Source organism: Oncorhynchus keta, chromosome 15 (genome assembly GCF_023373465.1).
Source record: "Oncorhynchus keta strain PuntledgeMale-10-30-2019 chromosome 15, Oket_V2, whole genome shotgun sequence".
In the NCBI taxonomy this organism is placed as follows: domain Eukaryota; kingdom Metazoa; phylum Chordata; class Actinopteri; order Salmoniformes; family Salmonidae; genus Oncorhynchus; species Oncorhynchus keta.
Window position 1 is genome coordinate 14528963 of NC_068435.1, and position 23374 is coordinate 14552336.

Below are 23374 nucleotides of genomic sequence, written 5' to 3' on the forward strand. Positions count from 1 at the left end.
TTGGTGCGAGTTTTCATTTTTTCCTTGTTCATTTAAACTATATTATTTATATATTTAAAATATTGTGCAATAGAATTGTGTCGAAGTTGTAAAAGCCTATAGGGTGAATTCAGAAAGTGGAACATCATATAAACTGGGACAGCTTAATCCTGAAGCATATATTCATTGGTCTGACAAGAGAAAATCTAAATTATTGTTATGCCACGTTAAAAACAACTTGGAACTCGGAAATCTCCGACATCAGTGCGTTCAAGACAACTGGGAACTCGGAGGGGGTGAAACGTTTTGAAGGGTCATCCAACTCGGAATTCCAAGTCAGAAACTCTGGCATCTTTCTCGAGCTCTGACTTTCCGACCTGAAGATCACTGATGCCTCGTTTTTTTTCTGAGTTCCCAGTTGTCTTGAAAGCACCAACACTAATGCCACGTTCAGATATTACTAAACTCGGAAATGCCACACTTGCAAACTGGTTGTAGTTATGCACGAGCCATGTTTAACTAGTTAGTAAAGCGGACATTTCTGAGATTCCTAGTTCCGATTAATTTAGTTGCACAAATAGAAAGACAGTTTGTAAACAGTAAAAAAATGCCCTTGCAGAGAAACCAACCACATGATAAAAATCACATCACTTCGTTGGTGTGACATCATAGAGGGGGCAGATGCCACGTTCAAAACAACTGGGTACTTGGCCGAAATCTCCGACGTCAGTGAGTTCACATCAACTGGGAACTCCCGAAAGAAACTTGCTCTGAGTTGGGAAAATCGTTTTGAACTGATTCAACTCGGAATTCCAAGTCAGCAACTCTAACCTCTTTCTAGATATCCGATCTGGACGTCGTGATTTGACATATTTTTTTCTCTGAGTTCCCAGTTGTCTTGAAAGCACCAAGAGCAAACTTCAAACAGGAAGTTCACCTTACAATGCACAGTGACATATAGCTTTTTTCTGTTGGCCATACAACTCATAATGAACAGTGCCAAGTTGTGATGTAAATGTGCATACTACTGGTGCATCAAATACATTTTTTTTAAGTTGCCAATATTATGTTTACATTTTATAATTCAGCACTTTTTTGTTGTCCCGCTTTACTAAACATAGCTAGCTAAAGTAGGACAGGCTTCTAGGCTTTTCCAATGGAGGAAAGATCCGGTTTACATTAGGGAACACCTGTACTTAGGTTAGGCAAGGTTCTGGTTCTTGTAGTACAATTTCTTGTTCATTTTGTCTTGTAGAATTGTTATTAGTACTGTTATTTGAAGGAATTCAGAAAAAATGTGACACTTTATCTTGCCAACATATACAACACATGATATATTTCTGAAATTCTCAGATGTTTCCTAATCACACAACATTGAATTGTTTTTGGGGTACAATTAGGACTGTAATAATGGTGTCCCAGTTTATCAAACCTGCTGTCTACCAAGTGAGAACTGAAAATAGGGTTTTGACTCAGTTTACACAAATGGGTGTGCCGCCTTTTGTGATAAAAATGTGTGTTTGTGCTGACAACAATTTTGGATGAAGGCCTATTATATATATATATAGGCCTTCATCCATATATATATATAGGCCTTCATACATGTATATATATGCACATGTTTGGTTTAGATGTCTTCACTTATAAGCCTATCATTGGTTGTTTTTTTTTACAAAAGACAAGGGAACATTTAAAATGTATATTCAGACAAAAGAGCATAAATTCATCAACTCATGGATTCGGTATACACAGCAGATTATAAAGCGACTGTGTTGGATAATTAAAGGCGTTAATTAATTAAACAGGCATTAATATTAAAATGTTCCGATAAATAGCCTACTAAGCTATAGCATTTAACCAGCCGGTTTCTTCTCGAGAAGAAAACAAATAGGCTAGGCTAAAACGAATTATGCGCAAATACAATCCTTGTGGATCACAACCAAAACTTTTAAATCCTGTATTTTGTTGTGTGAAACGCTATTCAGAATTTGGCCTGTAGCTAATGAAAATCTATAGGCCTATTTAATAAATACATGTTTAATTTTCAAAACAAGAATTCAAGAAGGAAAACAATTAGGCATAATATAGCCAAGCAATGATAGAATAACATAAACGTATTTTGAAAGGGACATATTTACGCTACATGTATTAAAAGAATACAATTCTCCAGCACAGTTTTTCGGTGTTGACAGTTTTTCATTTCAATCCATGTTGTGTTTCCTTGTGCCTCCTCATATCCACTTTCCTTTGGAATCCTTTGCCGCAGAGGCCGCAGCCGAAAGGTTTGAAGCCTGTGTGCTTGCGGCTGTGCGTGATGAGGTTGGAGCTCTGACTGAAGGCCTTCCCGCATACCTGGCACTTGTGCGGCTTCTCACCTGATAATGTAAACAAGTTGCATTATGAAAGTGTCCCTTTGAGCTCTCCATATCTGCTGTGATTGTTCTCGTGCCTAATTATCTGACTTTTAGAAACATAATATGCATACCCACTGGGCACCGAGGTCAATTCAAGGTCTATTCCACGTTGGTTTAACGTAATTTAATTGAACTGACGTGGAAACAACATTAATTCAACCAGTGTGTGCCCAGAGGGAAAAGTTACTTTTGGGTTGGTTGACACTTTTAATATATATAACAGGCGTTTGTAAAATATTTTATATAATCTTTTAAAATCAGTAACTTATCTTTTGTGGTTGGTGCGGGATCTCTCACCTGTATGGATAAAGGTGTGTTTCTTCATGTCGGACTTCTGATGGAATCTCTTCCCGCAGTACTGACAAGGGTAGGGCCGCGTGTCCGAGTGGATAAGCAAGTGCGTGGACAGCGTGGACGAGCGCTTGAAGCTTTTGTCACATATTTTACAGTTGAAGCTCCTCTCCTGTGAACCAGGTAAGATGTGAGTACATGTGACATGTGGCCGTCTGCACCTTTTAATTTCATCCATTGCGTTTTTGTCGTTTACGCATGCATTACACGTGGTATTGATTCCCAATAGGCATAGGAGAAAGTAGGCCTAAAGGTCCAAATATTAAGTGACATAGGCATTTGGGCCTTACCTGTGAGTGAACACCCTTGTGTTGTTCGAGGCTCACTGCATGCCCAAACGTTTTCCCACACAATCCACAGGCAAAGGGGCGAGTACCGCTATGCGACCGACGAACGTGAACCTCTAACCCGTGCGGCGTCGAGAATACCTTTCGGAAAGGATGAAAGAGATGGTATTATGTGTTAATAAGTGACAATCACCCAATTGAAACCGAACAATTGTTTATCGTTGCCATACGTTTTGATAGATGAGTGTGGCTAGGCCCACCTTGCAACACTTGATGCATTTGTACGATCCACTTGGTTCTATACGGGAACAGATGAGATCGGATTCAGACTTGATTTCAGAGGCCTTGGTCTTCAGCTTGATGTCCGAATATAACTGGTCGGCGTCCCGCATTCTATAGGTAGGGAACACCGTCGACCCAAAGTCCCTATAAAATCCAGTGTTTGGGCCCCTCTGTGCGTAAATGAGGGAGTTGGTGGCACCATCCTCGGATCCATAGAGGCCCATCTGTATGTCGGGCTCCAGGGTTGTGGGGAGATTGTGTTGATATGTTCGCTGCACAAGGTGCCGGAGCTCGGAGCCAGAGTAGGCAATCCATGGGTAAGGGCGAAATGGAATGGCGAAAGGGTGAGCGTCGTCTGCTGACGGAGTGAAGCATTGTTCCGAATCTGGAAAACATTTGGACTATGAGTCGTCACGTTTCCAAATACTATTGACAAAAATAGGTCATAGTTATTAAATAATACATCCTTTAATATTCTGGTAGCCTATATTGAAGGATAAAAGTGCTAAAATATGAAAAGGAGAGGGACAGCCTCAAATAACCATGTTTGGAGATGCAGTGCGCATATGCGTAATGATGACATCACAACAAACTGTAAACACAAACCTGGTGATGCAGATGGAGATGGAGGGCGCCAGTAGTCGTCATAGTCCGAGAAGCGGTCGCACACGCTGCCCTCGCAGCTCAGCGGGTAGATGGGCGAGTGGTCAGCCGTGTGCACCAGACGGGATTCGGGGGAGAGGTTAGGTGCAACCTGCGCGTCACAGTTCCCCTCAAACTCAACCTGCAATTTGCTTTCTATAGCCACAGCGAAAGAGAGCAAGGACTGGCACTTATCTCAAGCTCACAATATTCGTCATAGTTTTATATTTTATTTGTTAATTCTAAAAAGTAAACATAAATATTTGACGCGAATTTAGACACTTTTGAATCGTATCCATATCCAGACAGAGTTGTGTGTGACGTGCATAATGTATTATAATTAAGTCCAGGCCTAGGCAAGACATACGTTGAGAGCAGCATCACAGATAGACATACCTGCGCATATATGGGCTAAAATAGTATCCATTCTAATGTAGTCATCATCCAGGTATCGTGGTTGGTGGTAGCTATGTGCTCGTTTACTCTTCACCAAAAATGACCTCGGCATGGTTACTCTCTGCTGTGTGACTGTCAAGATCCCTGGTCACTTGTGATGAAATCCTCTTCGTCCACACGGACCTATTTTATCTCTGGAAAGATTTGAATACCATTGGTTGACAGGTTCATCCAGCATAGGGATTTTTTTGGCAGGAGATGAAGCATGCGCATTGCCCAAAGGCACCTGCGCGTTCACCAGGTGTTGTTAGACAGGTGGCCAGAGGAACTTACTGCCCTCCACGGTCTGCGGAGTGTGTGATTGAATACCACAATTTATAATATTTCAAAAAGGTCATTAAGAGGCCATAGTAGTTGTTTCCTTTCATGACAGGTAATATTTGAGTTTCTTCAGAATCAGATGACAGATTATCATTTGATACAATGATTGGTTTAAACGCGTGTGCATTGGGTTAAAATTGACATAATCTTATTGGAATTTCTTTGATTATGATGTGGAGTCTTTAGAATATTTTTTTCGATTTAAAGCCCTAACCCTCCCTTCATTAATGGCCTATGCAGCTAGGCCCATGTCAATGTAAACGGATCCTGCGGTACCTTCTCAGAGCTCACCCACCGGCAATGATATCCCATTAATGACGCATGCACGGCAAGGTGACGAGCCCTCTCCATGCAACCGTCTGCATGTGCGGACCTGAGGTATCCCTTACTGAACCACCGTCAGTTAACATGCTGGCTAATTCACCCATATAGACCCAACAACTTCTTCCAAATGTATCTTATCCAAATGCGTAATGCAAAAGCATGTCAAGGCTATATTGTTATATCAGTTCCCACTGGGCACACTGGTTTAATCAACGTTTTCACGTCATTTCAATGACATGAGACGCCCGTGCCCAGGGTTCGGCTCGCCATAGATTAAAAACAGCTGGAGTGAATTGAGATGTTGTCATTTATCCTATTCCAGAAATCACTAAGCTTCAAATTAAATCATTGCGAGGATTTTTTTGTTCAAAGTTGGTGTTCGACGTTGTCTGAAAGCAAAGTGATATCGATTTCTGGACGGTGTGGGAAAGAACGTTGTTAGTTGAACCTGCAAGTACAACTTGAGATAAGCAAAGTTGGAACACATGCTCGATACTCATAGCCAAAGTAGTTTACCCGTGCTTATTATTATTTATTTACAGAGCCTTTTGAGTAACAACTAACACCTCCAACACATTGCAACTTTAGGTAATTGATAAATCACTTGACATCAGAAGTATTGCCCCCCCCCCCCAAAAAAGTATTTAATTAATTACCTTAAAACATTTGACACTCAATCAACCACACATAGAAGCATTCACATTTAGTCTACATTGTTAAAATTGTCAAGAAACAAAACAGTTTCAGTTACATTTTTTGTTATTTAAGTCTAATGCATTGAGACCTACCCGTACACGGTGTCCACATGCGTAATAGACGCCACTTGCAGCGTTCCTTCTCTCTCATCTGAACACAGCAGCTGTGCGGCTGTCATGACCTTTAAACAGCTGACAACTTCCTGAACTTCAGATTTTTTTGCACAACTTTCAGTAAATAGACAGTGATTAGGCCTGATCACTAATGACATAAAGGGCTATTCTAAATAATTTGTAGGCTTACTTCAATTGTTCTACCTTGTTTGACAATCAAGTCATATGAAATGAATTCAACCAATTTGATTTGATGTTATAACAAAGTTATACCTCCTCATGAATTAATAACACAACACCCAATGAATCATCATTTAAAAATTCCCACAGACAACTCATGTTCCAAAGCAGCTTTTCCATATCCCAATTTTACTCTGTTTGTCTATTTACAGCTCAAGGTAGGGCTGTGAGTTTGTAATGATGTTTCCAATATTAGACCTACGGGTTATGGGCTGGCTAGACTTATCCTTAGCTGTGACAGTGCCAATGCCCACACAGAAGCTGTGTAATTTCAGACAGATCCTAAACATTCCTTTAAATGGATCTCGCAACTATTCATTATCTGAACTATTTGTGTACTGAACTGACCAGGCATCTTGACTGACATGAATAGCTCATTGTTGTCTTCTCTCCTGGTTTTCACTTTCCTGCAGGTGGAAGTTCACTTGATTAGAGGGCCTCCACCCTTAAAACCAGACGGACTGTCACTGGATGGAGTTCACTGGAATAGAAGGCCTCCAACCTGAAAGCCAGACGGACTGTCACTTGATGCACCAATGCCTACTCTTACACACAGGGCAGGGCATAGTGGCCTTCATTGTTTCTCTTTATGAATTTGATATCACATCTGGGTTCAAATAATTGAGTTGGCTTGATTGAGCATGCCTGGTAAAATTGAACCAATGCAATAGACCCAAGTGCAAACCTCTCCCATCTGGCACTCCATCAGACTCAATCAAATTTGAGGATTTGAAAGATAACAACTCAAATACTATTTGAACCCGGGTCTGTGAAATATGTATAATCTTTTGAGTTTTTGTTCCCTGAAGTTTTGATCTGCATCAAGATATCTGGAGGGAAAAATCCCATTTGCATGGGACCTCAGTGGAGGATGCACCTTTATGTGCCTTTTAGGGTCTTGAGAATGAGACTGATTAGATAAATAGCTTGACATGTACGATACTGTACAGACTTAATATGGTGTCTGAGGCATTAAGAGCATCAAGCAAACTAAGAGCATCAAGTGCATCAAGCCCAACACTCTGTCTTGTCTATAATAATGACCATATAAGCCATTACAAAAATTAAAAGGAGTGCAAATATCTTTGCATCCTTTTGAGCAGTCAATCACAATCACACTGCATTGAGGTAAAGGCAAAGCAGACTGACCTTGTGCAGTGTTGCAGAGTGATATCTATCTGAGCAGAGCTGAAGGAATTGGAGAGTATAAACTCAGAGGCAGAACAGGAAATCAAACACAGTGCAGAGCAGGCGCTATCAACGCTGCGGCAGGTCATCATCTCGTCAGCCGGGCTTTTTTTCTCTCTCCCCTTTTCTCACCATCCAGAGACCCTGGTGGTAAACGCTACAGTCTCTCAGCCAAATATGTGATTGAAATAGCTGCAAAGAGTCGCTGTGATAACAGCTTGTGGTTTTTTTCTTTCAACTTTCTCAAACATGCTATAGAAATAAACGTGGGCTTTGACTTGCTGTCTCTGAACCACCAGTCTATATCTGCAGCTCAAGCTAATGTTCTTGAAACCATATCTGCGCAGAGAGAAAGTATGTGACTACTGTTCCTGGAAAGTATATATAGTATTTTACCTGTGCAATGCTGTCGCTTCAACACCACACAGTCCCTGTTAATCTCTCAGAAGACAACTCAGTTCAAAACACTTGATTGTGCAATATGTTAGTTATTTGAGGGTTGCTTTCCAGACCCAGATTAAGTCTGCTACTCCTGGACTTAAAACATTGTGCTGAATGGAGATTCTCCATTGAAAGTGCTATTAAATCCAGGACTAGGCTTAAACTTGGTCTGGAAAACCAGCCCTGAAAGTTTCAACTGAACCTTCTTGACTGCAATCCACTCTAAAAGTGATGCAACAAGGAAAATTACTTTAAAGTCAGGTCTGTTAAGCTCTCGGGTGGCGCAGCGGTCTAGAGGCGTCACTACAGACCGCGGTTCGATTCCAGGCTGTATCACAACCGACCGTGATTAGGAGTCCTATAGGGCTGCGTCTCGTCCAGGTTAGGGAAGGCCGTCGTTGTAAATAAGAATTTGTTCTTAACGGATTTGCCTCGTTGAATAAAGGTACAAAAATAAGCCTACCACTGATAGACTAATCTTATGTATGTATCTGTGGGTTTTATAAAGCCGAGCAGGTATTCTCAGACATTATCAACAGCTCAGTGGACTGTGAGCCTCCACAGTCCATTTTGTAGCTCATGTGACTCAAGCATGTTTGGATTCTTGTCCAATTCACCATAGAATATTAAGCTACACAGTGTATCAAAATAATCTCCCCAATGTACGTCAAGCAGTCAGAGGCAGATCATGGGGGCTGGAATCCAGTAAGAGTGGAGTCTGTTGTGGAGCCTCCATCAGTGTTGAGACATCTCTATAAAAACCACACCGCTATCTAATCACCTCACAAGTTCCTCTGGCCCACTCACACAAACCACACAAACGTGAAGCGCTAAGGAAAACACACACACACAACACACACACACACACACACACACACACACACACACACACACACACACACACACACACACACACACACACACACACACACACACACACACACACACACACACACACACACACACACACACACACACACACACACACACACAGCTAAGGAAAAAAACACATGGACACGCACACAAACCTTACTTTAACTTCACCCACTGCCTCCCCTCATTCAACCACAGCCCAATGGGAACAACAAGCCAAATCTGACTGAACCCCCAGCTGCCAACTGCTCCCTCCAGATAGGGCTGGAATCGAGAACACAATGCATGATTTACTGTGTCGCAGTCGAAACAAAACCACAAGACAGTTCTTCTCTCAGAGGGATAGCATCTTGTTCTCCCTTCAAATCTTGTCATCTGAACTAGTAAATCAGTGGTTGTGAGGAAGAAAACCCTATAGTCCCCTTCTGTCCACACTATGTCTCATTTCTTTTCCAACTGTCCTACACTCTTAGAAAAAAGGGTTCCTAAAGGGTTCTTCGGCTCTACCCATAGGAGAACCCCTTTTGGTTTCCATGTTGAACCCTCTGTGGACCGCGTTCTACCTGGAACCAAAAATGGTTCCTCAAAGGTTTCTCCTATGGGGACAGCCAAATAGCCTTTTTATGTTCCAGATAGCAGCTTTGTTTCTAAGAGTGTATGATCATAAGATTTCTTCTTCAAATCAGTGTGTATCTTTACAGTTTCTCCATCAATGAGTCATGCATGCTTCTTCTTTTGTTTGGGTTCCCCTGTATTGTATGTTATATAAGATTATGAATTGCGAAGGTCAAGAAAGTGGACCAAACAGCAACTTGAATGTGCATTTTCCTTAAACTGCACAGAAAGCTAAACGATATACAGCTACAGACTGTAGGCCTATTTGGCTATATTTTGGCATGATTTGTCAATAATTAAGTTTTTGAAAACACTCTCTCCTGGACTTGCTGGATGCTATAAACAGGTTACAAATCACCTCCTCAGAAAAGGAGTACCTCATCAATCTGATCAACAAGACCCCTTGTTAGCAAGCCGCCAGGCCAATTTCTGGTTGTAAATCATCCAAAGTGGGCAAATACTAGGAATCTCATGGAAACAGACGTGTGGAAATCTACTCAGAGCTTCCTGGTTATTGTGCCCCTCTTTAGGAGCATGTTGGAGTTTGTTGCTGAGAGGTCAGGGTTCACAACCACGCTCTCCGTGTCGTGTGATTTTCTGATACACTTGACTGCGTTCAGTGCAAAGAGCTTATTGATAGGTTATTGATTTACAGCTCTGTGTTGAAGAGCTATGATTCATAGTAACATTGAAGTCTTCCTGGTAGCCACTGGTTACTGTCTTCTCAGTACATTGGTAGTTTTAATCTCCCTTGTTAAATATTCCTAACAGGACTGCTTCAGAGCTCATTGTTGATATTGATAAGATGTTTGACTTTTTTGGACAAAATAGAACCCATTTTCTACTTAATGCACGCACGCAGGCACACACGCACACACACACACACACACACACACACACACACACACACACACACACACACACACACACACACACACACACACACACACACACACACACACACACACACACACACACACACACACACACACACACACACACACACACACACACACACACACACACACACACATAGTAATGACTCCACGGATGTACTTTAATCTGTGTTTTGACTAGGATTGCAAAAGGAGGGTATAATATTGGAAAATGTCTCAGTTTACCAGTAAACCACCAGATTTTGGTATCTTTTTAAGTTGTTTTGGAATTTTATGAAATAACATCTCGTGGCCTTTTTGGCTACTTTGGATTATCACATAATATCTAAATGAAATTAACGAAGCTGGAAAACGTTCTCCTAAATACAGTGCCTTCAGAAAGTATTCATATCCCTTGACTTATTCCACATTTGGTTTTGTTACAACCTGAATTAAAAAGGGATTGTATTTAATACACACAGACCCTATAATGACAAAGTTTTTTTGAAATGTTTGCAAATTTATTGAAAATGAAATTCAGAAATATGTCATTTACATAAGTATTCACATCCCTGAGTCAATACTTTGTAGAATCACCTTTGGCAGCGATTACTGCTGTGAGTATTTCTGGGTAAGTCTCTAAGGGCTTTGCACACTTGAATTGTACAATATTTGTACATTATTCTTTTTAAAATTCTTCAAGATCTGTTAAGTTGGTTGTTGATAATTGCTAGACAGCGATCTTCAAGTCTTTTCATAGATTTTCAAGCCGATTTAAGACAAAACTGTAACTAGGCCACTATGGAACATTCAATGTAGTCTTGGAAAGTAACTCAAGTATATATTTGGCCGTGTGTTTTAGCTTATTGTCCTTCTGAAAGGTGAATTTGTTTTCCAGTGTCTGTTGGAAAGCAGACTGAACCAGGTTTTCCTCTTGGATTTTGCCTGTGCTTAGCTCTATTCTGTTTATTTTATCCTAAAAAACTCCCCAGTCCTTGCCGATGTCAAGCATACCCATAACATGATGCAGAAAATATGAAGAGCGGTACTCACTGATGTGTTGTGTTGGATTTGCCCCAACATAACGCTTTGTATTCAGGATATTAAGTTGATTTATTTGCCACATGTTTTGTAGTTTTACTTTAGTGCCTTATTGCAAACAGGATGCATGTTTTGTAGTTTTACTTTAGTGCCTTATTGCAAACAGGATGCATGTTTTGTAGTTTTACTTTAGTGCCTTATTGCAAACAGGATGCATGTTTTGTAGTTTTACTTTAGTGCCTTATTGCAAACAGGATGCATGTTTTGTAGTTTTACTTTAGTGCCTTATTGCAAACGGGATGCATGTTTTGTAGTTTTACTTTAGTGCCTTATTGCAAACAGGATGCATGTTTTGTAGTTTTACTTTAGTGCCTTATTGCAAACAGGATGCATGTTTTGGAATATTTGTATTGTGTACAGGCTTCCTTATTTTCACCTTTTTCACTGTCATTTAAGTTAGTATTGTGGAGTAACTCCAATGTTGTTGATCCATCCTCAAAGCCATTAAGGTCTTTATCTGTTTTAGTCACCATTGGCTTCATTGTGAAACCCCTGAGCGGTTTCCTTCCTGAGTTAGGAAGGACGCCTGTATCTTTGTAGTGACTGAGTGTATTGATACACGACCCAAAGTGTAATTAATAACTTCACCATGCTCAAAGGGATATTCAATGTCTTTTTACCCATCTACCAATAGGTGCCCTTCTTTGTGAGGCATTGGAAAAACCGCCCTGGTCTTTGTGGTTGAATCTGTGTTTGAAATTCACTGCTCGACTGAGGGACCTTATGTGTGGGGTACAGAGATGAGGTAGTCATTGAAAAATCATGTTAAACACTTATTATGTGACTCATTAAGCAAATATTGACTTCTGAACTTTTACATTTTTTAAATGTAACCTTTATTTAACTAGGCAAGACAGTTAAGAACAAATTATTATTTACGATGACTTATTTAGTCCATAACGGAAGGGTTGAATACTTATTGACTCAAGTCAATTCAGCTTTTAATTTTTAATGAATTTGTAAAAATTTCTACAAACATAATTCCACTTTGACATTATGGGGTGTTGTTTGTAGGCCAGTGACACAAAATCTCAAGTTAACTTCAGACAACAAAATGTGGGAAAAGTCAAGGGGTGTGGATACTTTCTTAAGGCCCTGCATAAACCATCAACTTAGTGAATACCACTAATGTTTAATAGAAGTGTTTCTGCATGAAATATCCTTAAAAAATGTTTTACACACTTGTATTTATTGTACTTTGTTTAAATGTCTTTAATGTAAATGTTTTGGTGTCAAACTGGTGGCAGCTGTGAAAAAAGTTAATAATTGGAATAGTTTCAGAGTTAATGGAAAATAATGCAATTTTTTATTTTTTATTTCACCTTTATTTAACCAAGTAGGCTAGTTGAGAACAAGTTCTCATTTGCAACTGTGACCTGGCCAAGATAAAGCATAGCAGTGTGAACAGACAACACAGAGTTACACATGGAGTAAACAATTAACAAGTCAATAACACAGTAGAAAAAAAGGGGGAGTCTATATACAATGTGTGCAAAAGATATAGAGATATTGGTGTGCAAAAGAGTAGAAAAGTAAATAAATAAAAACAGTAAGGGGATGAGGTAGGTGAAAATGGGTGGGCTATTTACCAATAGACTATGTACAGCTGCAGCGATCGGTTAGCTGCTCAGATAGCTGATGTTTGAAGTTGGTGAGGGAGATAAAAGTCTCCAACTTCAGCGATTTTTGCAATTCGTCCAGTCACAGGCAGCAGAGTACTGGAACGAAAGGCGGCCAAATGAGGTGTTGGCTTTAGGGATGATCAGTGAGATACACCTGCTGGAGCGCATGCTACGGATGGGTGTTGCCATCGTGAACAGTGAACTGAGATAAGGCGGAGCTTTACCTAGCATGGACTTGTAGATGACCTGGAGCCAGTGGGTCTGGCGACGAATATGTAGCGAGGGCCAGCCGACTAGAGCATACAAGTTGCAGTGGTGGGTGGTATAAGGTGCTTTAGTGACAAAACGGATGGCACTGTGATAAACTGCATCCAGTTTGCTGAGTAGAGTGTTGGAAGCCATTTTGTAGATGACATCGCCGAAGTCGCGGATCGGTAGGATGGTCAGTTTTACTAGGGTAAGCTTGGCGGCGTGAGTGAAGGAGGCTTTGTTGCGGAATAGAAAGCCGACTCTTGATTTGATTTTCGATTGGAGATGTTTGATATGAGTCTGGAAGGAGAGTTTGCAGTCTAGCCAGACACCTAGGTACTTATAGATGTCCACATATTCAAGGTCGGAACCATCCAGGGTGGTGATGCTAGTCGGGCATGCGGGTGCAGGCAGCGATCGGTTGAAAAGCATGCATTTGGTTTTACTAGCGTTTAAGAGCAGTTGGAGGCCACGGAAGGAGTGTTGTATGGCATTGAAGCTCGTTTGGAGGTTAGATAGCACAGTGTCCAATGACGGGCCGAAAGTATATAGAATGGTGTCGTCTGCGTAGAGGTGGATCAGGGAATCGCCCGCAGCAAGATAAACATCATTGATATATACAGAGAAAAGAGTCGGCCCGAGAATTGAACCCTGTGGCACCCCCATAGAGACTGCCAGAGGACCGTACAGCATGCCCTCCGATTTGACACACTGAACTCTTGATTAGATATTTTTTCATTAATTAGGCCAAATCTGTTAGACTGTTCACCAGGCGCCGAAGACGTGGATGTCGATTATGGCAGCCCCCCGCACCTCCATGATTCAGAGGAGTTGGGTTAAATGCAGAAGACACATTTCAGTTGAATACATTCAGTTGGACAACTGACTAGGTATCCCACTTTCCCTTTCCCTATCCACTAGAAAGTAGACACAGATATTTAAAAAGATAAAACTCTACATTCATATATTTAAAGGTTATTCAAGTATAAATTACCAAAGTTACCATATATTGCTATAGATTACCTGCTAATTTCCAAAATTACAGAAGATTATCTTTGGTAGATCAGTTATCTTAGCTTTGCAGACCTAGATTTGGCAGAGAATTTTTTTTCTGAAAATAAACTCTGTCTGCTTCTCTGAATAAGGTGTGAGAAGTCTGGTCAAAGTGTCACATAGCTTGCTAGATCATAGTTGCTAGATCTCAGCGCCATCTCCACTAATTCCGCTATATATTTGGCATGTAATTGACTTATTCCTTGTAGGGTAATCTATCGTAATGAGTAAGCTTTGGACAAATTTGCCTTTTCCGAGCCAGACAGCCCATAGTAGGTACTGACACAAATGTGGTTTTATGTAGGCATTTATTGTAATTAGGGCTTAAAACCACTTTTGTGTTGAATGGAAAAAACTAGGACTCCACTGAATTGACGTTCTGCATCCACAGTCATCCTATGCAAGATATGTCTGTTCTGCTGCAGCACCAGTCAACCATGGGCGGCTTCTCACTCAACCACCTAGGCCTATTACAGGCACTACAAGATGACTGGACTGTACTGGATGGGCACTCAGGGCACGTGCCCCAGGGCCCCAGGGCCCCCGACCTTCAAGGGGGCTACCAACCAAAATATTTTTGAGGTTGGGGACCCCCAGATACCATAGGATAGAAACATCTTTAGAATTACAAGAAAATTAGCTTTAAAACTAGTAAATTATCACTCAGTCTCATGGAAAAATGTGTAGAATAGCAGGAAATGTGAACAATATCATGAGATAAGCTATAAAACAGCACATTCTTTCTCTCTGACCCATTGCAAAAAGTATAGAATTGCAGGAAATTAGCTTTAAAACTGTACATTTTCTCATAGCCTCTTTACAAAATGTGTAGAATAGCGTTCTAAAACATTTTTTCAACACACAATTTGTTGAAATGCATGAAATTATCTGTTTTCACCCCCCAAAAAAGGTTGGTCCCCTGGGGCCCCAAATGGGGTAGTCCGGCTCTCCTTTCACAGTTGCTCTCTCTTGCGAAACCAGTTCTGCAGAACAGAGCTTGAGAATGGCAGTGACCTGTTCACTAGGACCCAATGTGACTGAATGACAGCAGTGATGTTCTCACTAAGAGTGAGAGAGAAAGATGTTATCAGTCATTTTATCCAGAAAAGGAGAACACATTGGTTCCTTTTTAGGGGTTGAGTGATCTACAGATAGGGCTACATTTGAACAAACTCATAGTGCGATGAAGAAATCTAAATGTTTTATCTTTCTATATCCTGAGACCGGGGTTTGAGTCGACCGGCTAGGCAGTTGTTTATTATGTACTTGAAAGGACATATCAAACTCTGGGAAACGTTATTTAATAGTTTATCCGTCATTGATGTGCTACTGTACTGTTGTCTCTCTCTCTATATATATAATTGCAAATGAGAAACACTGTAAAGTTTGCAATATAGTGCGAAGAGAACATAATTTGGCTAATCAGAATGCCGTAATGTTCTAAAACGTTTTGAATGTTCTTCAAATGAACTGTCGACCTTTTGGATCTTATCTCAAAGTCCGTTTCACAAACATGACAAGGAGGTGTGGAAAAGTTTCATTTTTAGGAGGACGGGTAATGTGATTTTAACATCATTTAATAAACAATGAATGATAGACAACGTCAATATGTATGGTAATAACATTTGTTTGGAATTTTCAAAGAGTCATCAATATTTCACCTTGTGAGTGAGGTACACACACAATAGTGATGTTTAACATAAACATTTCAAGCACCCTATCCTATAGTTGACCCCTGTGTGTCAGGACCTTCCCAAGGCTTGACTGCTGCATGAACTAGGTTGATTAATCAAAGCAGAGTGCTCATTGGGTGAGGTTACCACATATAGGTCAATGGTCTCTACTCATCACCACCGGCCCTACCAGGGAAGAGCTGGATCAGCAGACTGGGCATGGCTGCTTCAATGTCAAGGGAGACTCTGTCCCAATATATTCACACTAGCATACCATTTAGTATGAAGCAATGTATTGAACATGCATTCTAAGTGGTATACTTAGTATGGGTATTGCAATGTGGCCATTTTTTAAACTGCATTCCAATAGGTAACCAATTTAGGCAAACTTTAACTAATTTCTTATAGAGTTAGAATTTACCCTTGCTTACTTAACTGGATGTGGCTGTCCCTGACATCGCTCTCTAGGACAGCAGAGCAGATACCGTGGCTGTCCCTGCCATCGCTCTCTAGGACAGCAGAGCAGATACCGTGGCTGTCCCTGACATCGCTCTCTAGGACAGCAGAGCAGATACCGTGGCTGTCCCTGACATCGCTCTCCAGGACAGCAGAGCAGATACCGTGGCTGTCCCTGCCATCGCTCTCCAGGACAGCAGAGCAGATACCGTGGCTGTCCCTGCCATCGCTCTCCAGGACAGCAGAGCAGATACCGTGGCTGTCCCTGCCATCGCTCTCCAGGACAGCAGAGCAGATACCGTGGCTGTCCCTACCTTCGCTCTCTAGGACAGCAGAGCAGATACCGTGGCTGTCCCTGCCATCGCTCTCCAGGACAGCAGAGCAGATACCGTGGCTGTCCCTGACATCGCTCTCTAGGACAGCAGAGCAGATACCGTGGCTGTCCCTACCATCGCTCTCTAGGACAGCAGAGCAGATACCGTGGCTGTCCCTGCCATCGCTCTCCAGGACAGCAGAGCAGATACCGTGGCTGTCCCTGCCATCGCTCTCCAGGACAGCAGAGCAGATACCGTGGCTGTCCCTGACATCGCTCTCCAGGACAGCAGAGCAGATACCGTGGTTGTCCCTACCATCGCTCTCTAGGACAGCAGAGCAGATACCGTGGCTGTCCCTACCACCGCTCTCCAGGACAGCAGAGCAGATACCGTGGCTGTCCCTGCCATCGCTCTCCAGGACAGCAGAGCAGATACCGTGGCTGTCCCTACCATCGCTCTCTAGGACAGCAGAGCAGATACCGTGGCTGTCCCTACCATCGCTCTCCAGGACAGCAGAGCAGATACCGTGGCTGTCCCTACCATCGCTCTCTAGGACAGCAGAGCAGATACCGTGGCTGTCCCTACCATCACTCTCCAGGACAGCAGAGCAGATACCGTGGCTGTCCCTGCCATCGCTCTCGGACAGCAGAGCAGATACCGTGGCTGTCCCTGCCATCGCTCTCCAGGACAGCAGAGCAGATACCGTGGCTGTCCCTGCTACTGCCACTAGGACAGCGGAGCAGATACCGCGGCTGTCCCTGCCATCGCTCTCCAGGACAGCAGAGCAGATACCGCGGCTGTCCCTGCCACCGCTCTCTAGGACAGCAGAGCAGATACCGTGGCTGTCCCTGCCATCGCTCTCCAGGACAGCAGAGCAGATACCGTGGCTGTCCCTACCATCGCTCTCTAGGACAGCAGAGCAGATACCGTGGCTGTCCCTACCATCACTCTCCAGGACAGCAGAGCAGATACCGTGGCTGTCCCTGCCATCGCTCTCGGACAGCAGAGCAGATACCGTGGCTGTCCCTGCCATCGCTCTCCAGGACAGCAGAGCAGATACCGTGGCTGTCCCTGCTACTGCCACTAGGACAGCGGAGCAGATACCGTGGCTGTCCCTGCCATCGCTCTCCAGGACAGCAGAGCAGATGCCGTGGCTGTCCCTGCCACCGCTCTCCAGGACAGCAGAGCAGATACCGTGGCTGTCCCTACCATCGCTCTCCAGGACAGCAGAGCAGATGCCGTGGCTGTCCCTGCCATCGCTCTCTAGGACAGCAGAGCAGATACCGTGGCTGTCCCTGCCACCGCTCTCCAGGACAGCAGAGCAGATACCGTGGCTGTCCCTACCATCACTCTCCAGGACAGCAGAGCAGATACCGTGGCTGTCCCTGCCATCGCTCTCGGACAGCAGAGCAGATACCGTGGCTGTCCCTGCCATCGCTCTCCAGGACAGCAGAGCAGATACCGTGGCTGTCCCTGCTACTGCCACTAGGACAGCGGAGCAGATACCGCGGCTGTCCCTGCCATCGCTCTCCAGGACAGCAGAGCAGATACCGCGGCTGTCCCTGCCACCGCTCTCTAGGACAGCAGAGCAGATACCGTGGCTGTCCCTGCCATCGCTCTCCAGGACAGCAGAGCAGATGCCGTGGCTGTCCCTGCCATCGCTCTCTAGGACAGCAGAGCAGATACCGTGGCTGTCCCTACCATCACTCTCCAGGACAGCAGAGCAGATACCGTGGCTGTCCCTGCCATCGCTCTCGGACAGCAGAGCAGATACCGTGGCTGTCCCTGCCATCGCTCTCCAGGACAGCAGAGCAGATACCGCGGCTGTCCCTGCCACCGCTCTCTAGGACAGCAGAGCAGATACCGTGGCTGTCCCTGCCATCGCTCTCCAGGACAGCAGAGCAGATGCCGTGGCTGTCCCTGCCACCGCTCTCCAGGACAGCAGAGCAGATACCGTGGCTGTCCCTACCATCGCTCTCCAGGACAGCAGAGCAGATGCCGTGGCTGTCCCTGCCATCGCTCTCTAGGACAGCAGAGCAGATACCGTGGCTGTCCCTGCCACCGCTCTCCAGGACAGCAGAGCAGATACCGTGGCTGTCCCTGCCATCGCTCTCCAGGACAGCAGAGCAGACACTGTGACTCCACTGAATTGACGTTCTGCATCCACAGTCATCCTATGCAAGATATGTCTGTTCTGCTGCAGCACCAGTCAACCATGGGTGGCTTCTCACTCAACCACCTAGGCCTATTACAGGCACTACAAGATGACTGGACTGTACTGGATGGGCACTCAGGGCACGTGCCCCAGGGCCCCAGGGCCCCCGACCTTCAAGGGGGCTACCAACCAAAATATTTTTGAGGTTGGGGACCCCCAGATACCATAGCATAGCAAAATCTTTAGAATTACAAGACAATTAGCTTTAAAACTACTAAATTATCACTCAGTCTCATGGAAAAATGTGTAGAATAGCAGAAAATGTGAACAATATCATGAGATAAGCTATAAAACAGCACATTCTTTCTCTCTGACCCATTGCAAAAAGTATAGAATTGCAGGAAATTAGCTTTAAAACTGTACATTTCCTCATAGCCTCATGACAAAATGTGTAGAATAGCATTCTAAAATATTTTTTCAACACACAATTTGTTGAAATGCATGAAATTATCTGTTTTCACCCCCCAAAAAAGGTTGGTCCCCTGGGGCCCCAAATGGGGTAGTCCGGCTCTCCTTTCACAGTTGCTCTCTCTTGCGAAACCAATTCTACAGAACAGAGCTTGAGAATGGCAGTGACCTGTTCACTAGGAGAAATCTAAATGTTTTATATTTTTGTTTTATATTTTATCTTATCTATCTTTCTTTCTTTCTGTCCCTGCCATCGATCTCCAGGACAGCAGATCAGATACTGTGGCTGTCCCTGCCATCGCTCTCTAGGACAGCAGAGCAGATACTGATGGGCAACCAAATGGAGCAGTGGTTCAGTGTTCAGTTGCCAGACTACAAACTGGCGGGCTCTATGAGGATGAAATCTAGCATAATTCAGCGAGCCAGCTAGTTCAGTCACAGATAGAACAATGAAGCAGATTTTTCACTGAATGATTAAAAGCGAAGGATCCGGTTGGAGTTTTCCCTCACCACCAAATATGGCGATGAGAGGAAGCCCAGTGGCCGACAGTGGGAGAAGATGGCGATGAGAGGAAGCCCAGTGGCCGACAGTGGGAGAAGATGGCGATGAGAGGAAGCCCAGTGGCCGGCAGTGGGAGAAGATGGCGATGAGAGGAAGCCCAGTGGCCGGCAGTGGGAGAAGATGGCGATGAGAGGAAGCCCAGTGGCCGACAGTGGGAGAAGATGGCGATGAGAGGAAGCCCAGTGGCCGGCAGTGGGAGAAGATGGCGATGAGAGGAAGCCTAGTGGCCGACAGTGGGAGAAGATGGCGATGAGAGGAAGCCCAGTGGCCGGCAGTGGGAGAAGATGGCGATGAGAGGAAGCCCAGTAGCCGGCAGTGGGAGAAGATGGCGATGAGAGGAAGCCCAGTGGCCGACAGTGGGAGAAGATGGCGATGAGAGGAAGCCCAGTGGCCGGCAGTGGGAGAAGATGGCGATGAGAGGAAGCCCAGTGGCCGACAGTGGGAGAAGATGGCGATGAGAGGAAGCCCAGTGGCCGGCAGTGGGAGAAGATGGCGATGAGAGGAAGCCCAGTGGCCGACAGTGGGAGAAGATGGCGATGAGAGGAAGCCCAGTGGCCGGCAGTGGGAGAAGATGGCGATGAGAGGAAGCCCAGTGGCCGGCAGTGGGAGAAGATGGCGATGAGAGGAAGCCCAGTGGCCGGCAGTGGGAGAAGATGGCGATGAGAGGAAGCCCAGTGGCCGACGGTGGGAGAAGATGGCGATGAGAGGAAGCCCAGTGGCCGACAGTGGGAGAAGATGGCGATGAGAGGAAGCCCAGTGGCCGGCAGTGGGAGAAGATGGCGATGAGAGGAAGCCCAGTGGCCGACGGTGGGACAAGATGGCGATGAGAGGAAGCCCAGTGGCCGACGGTGGGAGAAGATGGCGATGAGAGGAAGCCCAGTGGCCGACAGTGGGAGAAGATGGCGATGAGAGGAAGCCCAGTGGCCGGCAGTGGGAGAAGATGGCGATGAGAGGAAGCCCAGTGGCCGGCAGTGGGAGAAGATGGCGATGAGAGGAAGCCCAGTGGCCGACGGTGGGACAAGATGGCGATGAGAGGAAGCCCAGTGGCCGACGGTGGGAGAAGATGGCGATGAGAGGAAGCCCAGTGGCCGACAGTGGGAGAAGATGGCGATGAGAGGAAGCCCAGTGGCCGGCAGTGGGAGAAGATGGCGATGAGAGGAAGCCCAGTGGCCGGCAGTGGGAGAAGATGGCGATGAGAGGAAGCCCAGTGGCCGACAGTGGGAGAAGATGGCGATGAGAGGAAGCCCAGTGGCCGACGGTGGGACAAGATGGCGATGAGAGGAAGCCCAGTGGCCGACGGTGGGAGAAGATGGCGATGAGAGGAAGCCCAGTGGCCGACAGTGGGAGAAGATGGCGATGAGAGGAAGCCCAGTGGCCGGCAGTGGGAGAAGATGGCGATGAGAGGAAGCCCAGTGGCCGGCAGTGGGAGAAGATGGCGATGAGAGGAAGCCCAGTGGCCGACAGTGGGAGAAGATGGCGATGAGAGGAAGCCCAGTGGCCGGCAGTGGGAGAAGATGGCGATGAGAGGAAGCCCAGTGGCCGGCAGTGGGAGAAGATGGCGATGAGAGGAAGCCCAGTGGCCGACAGTGGGAGAAGATGGCGTTGAGAGGAAGCCCAGTGGCCGGCAGTGGGAGAAGATGGGCCGAGATTTATTTTGTACGACATTCTGCTAATTTTCTCATCGATGAAACATTTGATCTCAGTACAGTTTTCTGTTTCCAAAACTAGAATATGTTGCAAACAGAGTGGCCTAAGTTTGTAGACTTTACCCTTTGACAAAGTTTCTAAAAAAATGTGTTTTTCGAAGGAGTGCAAGGGTGAATTGAGTTATTGCACACTCACACTTCACAGAGTTGGCGTTCCCTAATGAAATACAATTAAATCAAATATTATTGGTCACATACACATGGTTAGCAGATGTTATTGCGAGTGTAGCGAAATGCTTGTGACCAATATGTAAATATGGAAATATGCTAATACTGTACACGCTAGAATGTGCCAATAGGCTCTCGCTAACTCATGCTTGGCTTTGCCAACCTCCTTGGTTGTTCTGCCCACTAGGATTCATTTGCTCCCATTGGAAACTACAGGTTGGGGTCTATCTTGAGTTAGTTCTAAAAAATCCCACTTTTCATGAGTCATGATGTTTCACAATGCAGTTTACAAAGGAGCATGAGGTTGTGATTAATATCAAAACATCCTATTCAATTCAGATGGCTTATAGTCAGTCTATTTAAAAATGCCATTAACAACAGATTACTTAAAATGTGTTTTTTTTACAAAATATGAATTAATTCATTTCAGAAGGCAGCATAAAAACAACTAAAATAAAGCAGTGGCAGTCTGGTCTGGTGGTCGTGCTGCCAAGTTGGGTCTACACATAGCCCCGTTGGGCATGGGTTTGAAACCTGCTCTATGACCAGTAACTCTGTCTCCCCATCTTTATCTAATCTATACCTATCCAAGAAGGAAGAAGTACTCTCCTTTGAAACAGTACAAAGTATATAGGCTATTGGCCTCTCAAATTCAACTCATGACCTTGAAGCACTTACACTGCTTTTTTTATTGTTCCCCTCTAATAAGGGGGGACGTGGTTCACCAGTGGGTGCAATTACTTATCAGGTACATTAGAAAACCAGCAGGCTTCGGACCTCTTAGGGTAAGAGTTGAATACCACTGTGTAGTGGAGGAGGCTGGTGGGAAGAGCTATAGGAGGACAGGCTCATTGTAATGGCTGGAGTGGAATAAATGGAATGTCAAACATGTGGTTTCCATATGTTCAATGTGTTTGATACCGTTTTATGGATTCCATTCCAGTCATTACAATGAGACCATCCTCCTATTGCTCCTCTCACCGGTCCTCTCTGATGCACAGCTACATCCTTTTTAAACACTGTTCTTGGACTTTCAGGAATGCCATGCCTAACATAAGTAGTGACCAGTGGAGGCTGCTGAGGGGAGGACGGCTCATAATAATGGCTGGAAATTAGCGAATGCCCTCAGCATGTTTGATGTATTTGATACCATTCCACCTACTCCGCTCCAGCCATTACCACTAGCCTGTCCTCCCCAATTAAGGCGCCACGAACCCAAATGCCTCATTCCGAGATCACATACTGCAGGGCTGGGCTACTGTCCACTGGAATGGGTTGCTGCTGCCCTCTGCTGGTGTTTTGGTAAATGTCAGCCAGGACAATGACCCTTTGTTTCTTATTTCTATTTCTGGTGTGTTTTTACACTACCTGTTATTCTACCTGTTTATTTTTAATGCTACATTGATATTGATTACTGCATTGTTGGGTTTTGGAGCAAGAAAGGCATTTCACTGTACCTGTGCACTTGTTTTGGCCGGTGTAGGCCGTCATTGTAAATAAGAATGTGTTCTTAACTGACTTGCCAAGTTAAATAAAGGTTACATTTGACATAAAAACTTGAAACTCTGTGATGGTTTATTATCATCACCCATGGTAAGAACATCCATGGGTGATGACTAATATTGTAGCCTCTGCCCAGTCATTCACCTGAAGCCGAGGCTAGCGATGAGATTAATTTTATTTTATATTTTTTGTTTATATTCATGCATTTCTCCTCCAATCCACTAGGTGGCGTTACAGTTTCTATTCA

General features: G+C 44.5%; 1 protein-coding gene across 4 annotated transcripts; it reads right to left on the reverse strand.

Annotated features, from left to right (window-relative positions):
- Positions 1 to 1664: 1664 nt before the first annotated feature.
- Positions 1665 to 7325, reverse strand: LOC118394484 (zinc finger protein Gfi-1-like). Of its 4 annotated transcripts, XM_035787702.1 has the most exons (9): positions 7255 to 7325; positions 6454 to 6607; positions 5845 to 5950; positions 4352 to 4545; positions 3920 to 4111; positions 3292 to 3698; positions 3035 to 3172; positions 2691 to 2856; positions 1665 to 2354 (listed from the first exon to the last, which is right to left on the reverse strand). In XM_035787702.1, the coding sequence occupies exons 4-9, from the start codon at positions 4461 to 4463 to the stop codon at positions 2176 to 2178; spliced, it is 1194 nt and encodes a 397-aa protein (XP_035643595.1). In that variant the 5' UTR covers positions 4464 to 4545; positions 5845 to 5950; positions 6454 to 6607; positions 7255 to 7325; the 3' UTR covers positions 1665 to 2175. The 4 variants fall into 4 exon arrangements, with proteins under 4 accessions (XP_035643595.1, XP_052319418.1, XP_052319416.1 ...); XM_052463458.1 differs by lacking the exon at positions 5845 to 5950; XM_052463456.1 differs by lacking the exons at positions 6454 to 6607; positions 7255 to 7325 and having other exon boundaries at positions 5845 to 6444.
- Between the last annotated feature and the right edge of the window lie 16049 nt (positions 7326 to 23374).

What these genes read in the sequence shown, in the direction of transcription:
- LOC118394484 (XM_052463458.1), bottom strand. Translation starts at nt 4,463, where the DNA reads ATGCCGAGGTCATTTTTGGTGAAGAGTAAACGAGCACATAGCTACCAC. An exon ending in ATCTCCATCTGCATCACCAG is followed by an intron (nt 3,699 to 3,919) that starts GTTTGTGTTTAC and finishes AATGTTTTCCAG; the next exon opens with ATTCGGAACAATGCTTCACT. An exon ending in ACACACCTTTATCCATACAG is followed by an intron (nt 2,355 to 2,690) that starts GTGAGAGATCCC and finishes TTACATTATCAG; the next exon opens with GTGAGAAGCCGCACAAGTGC.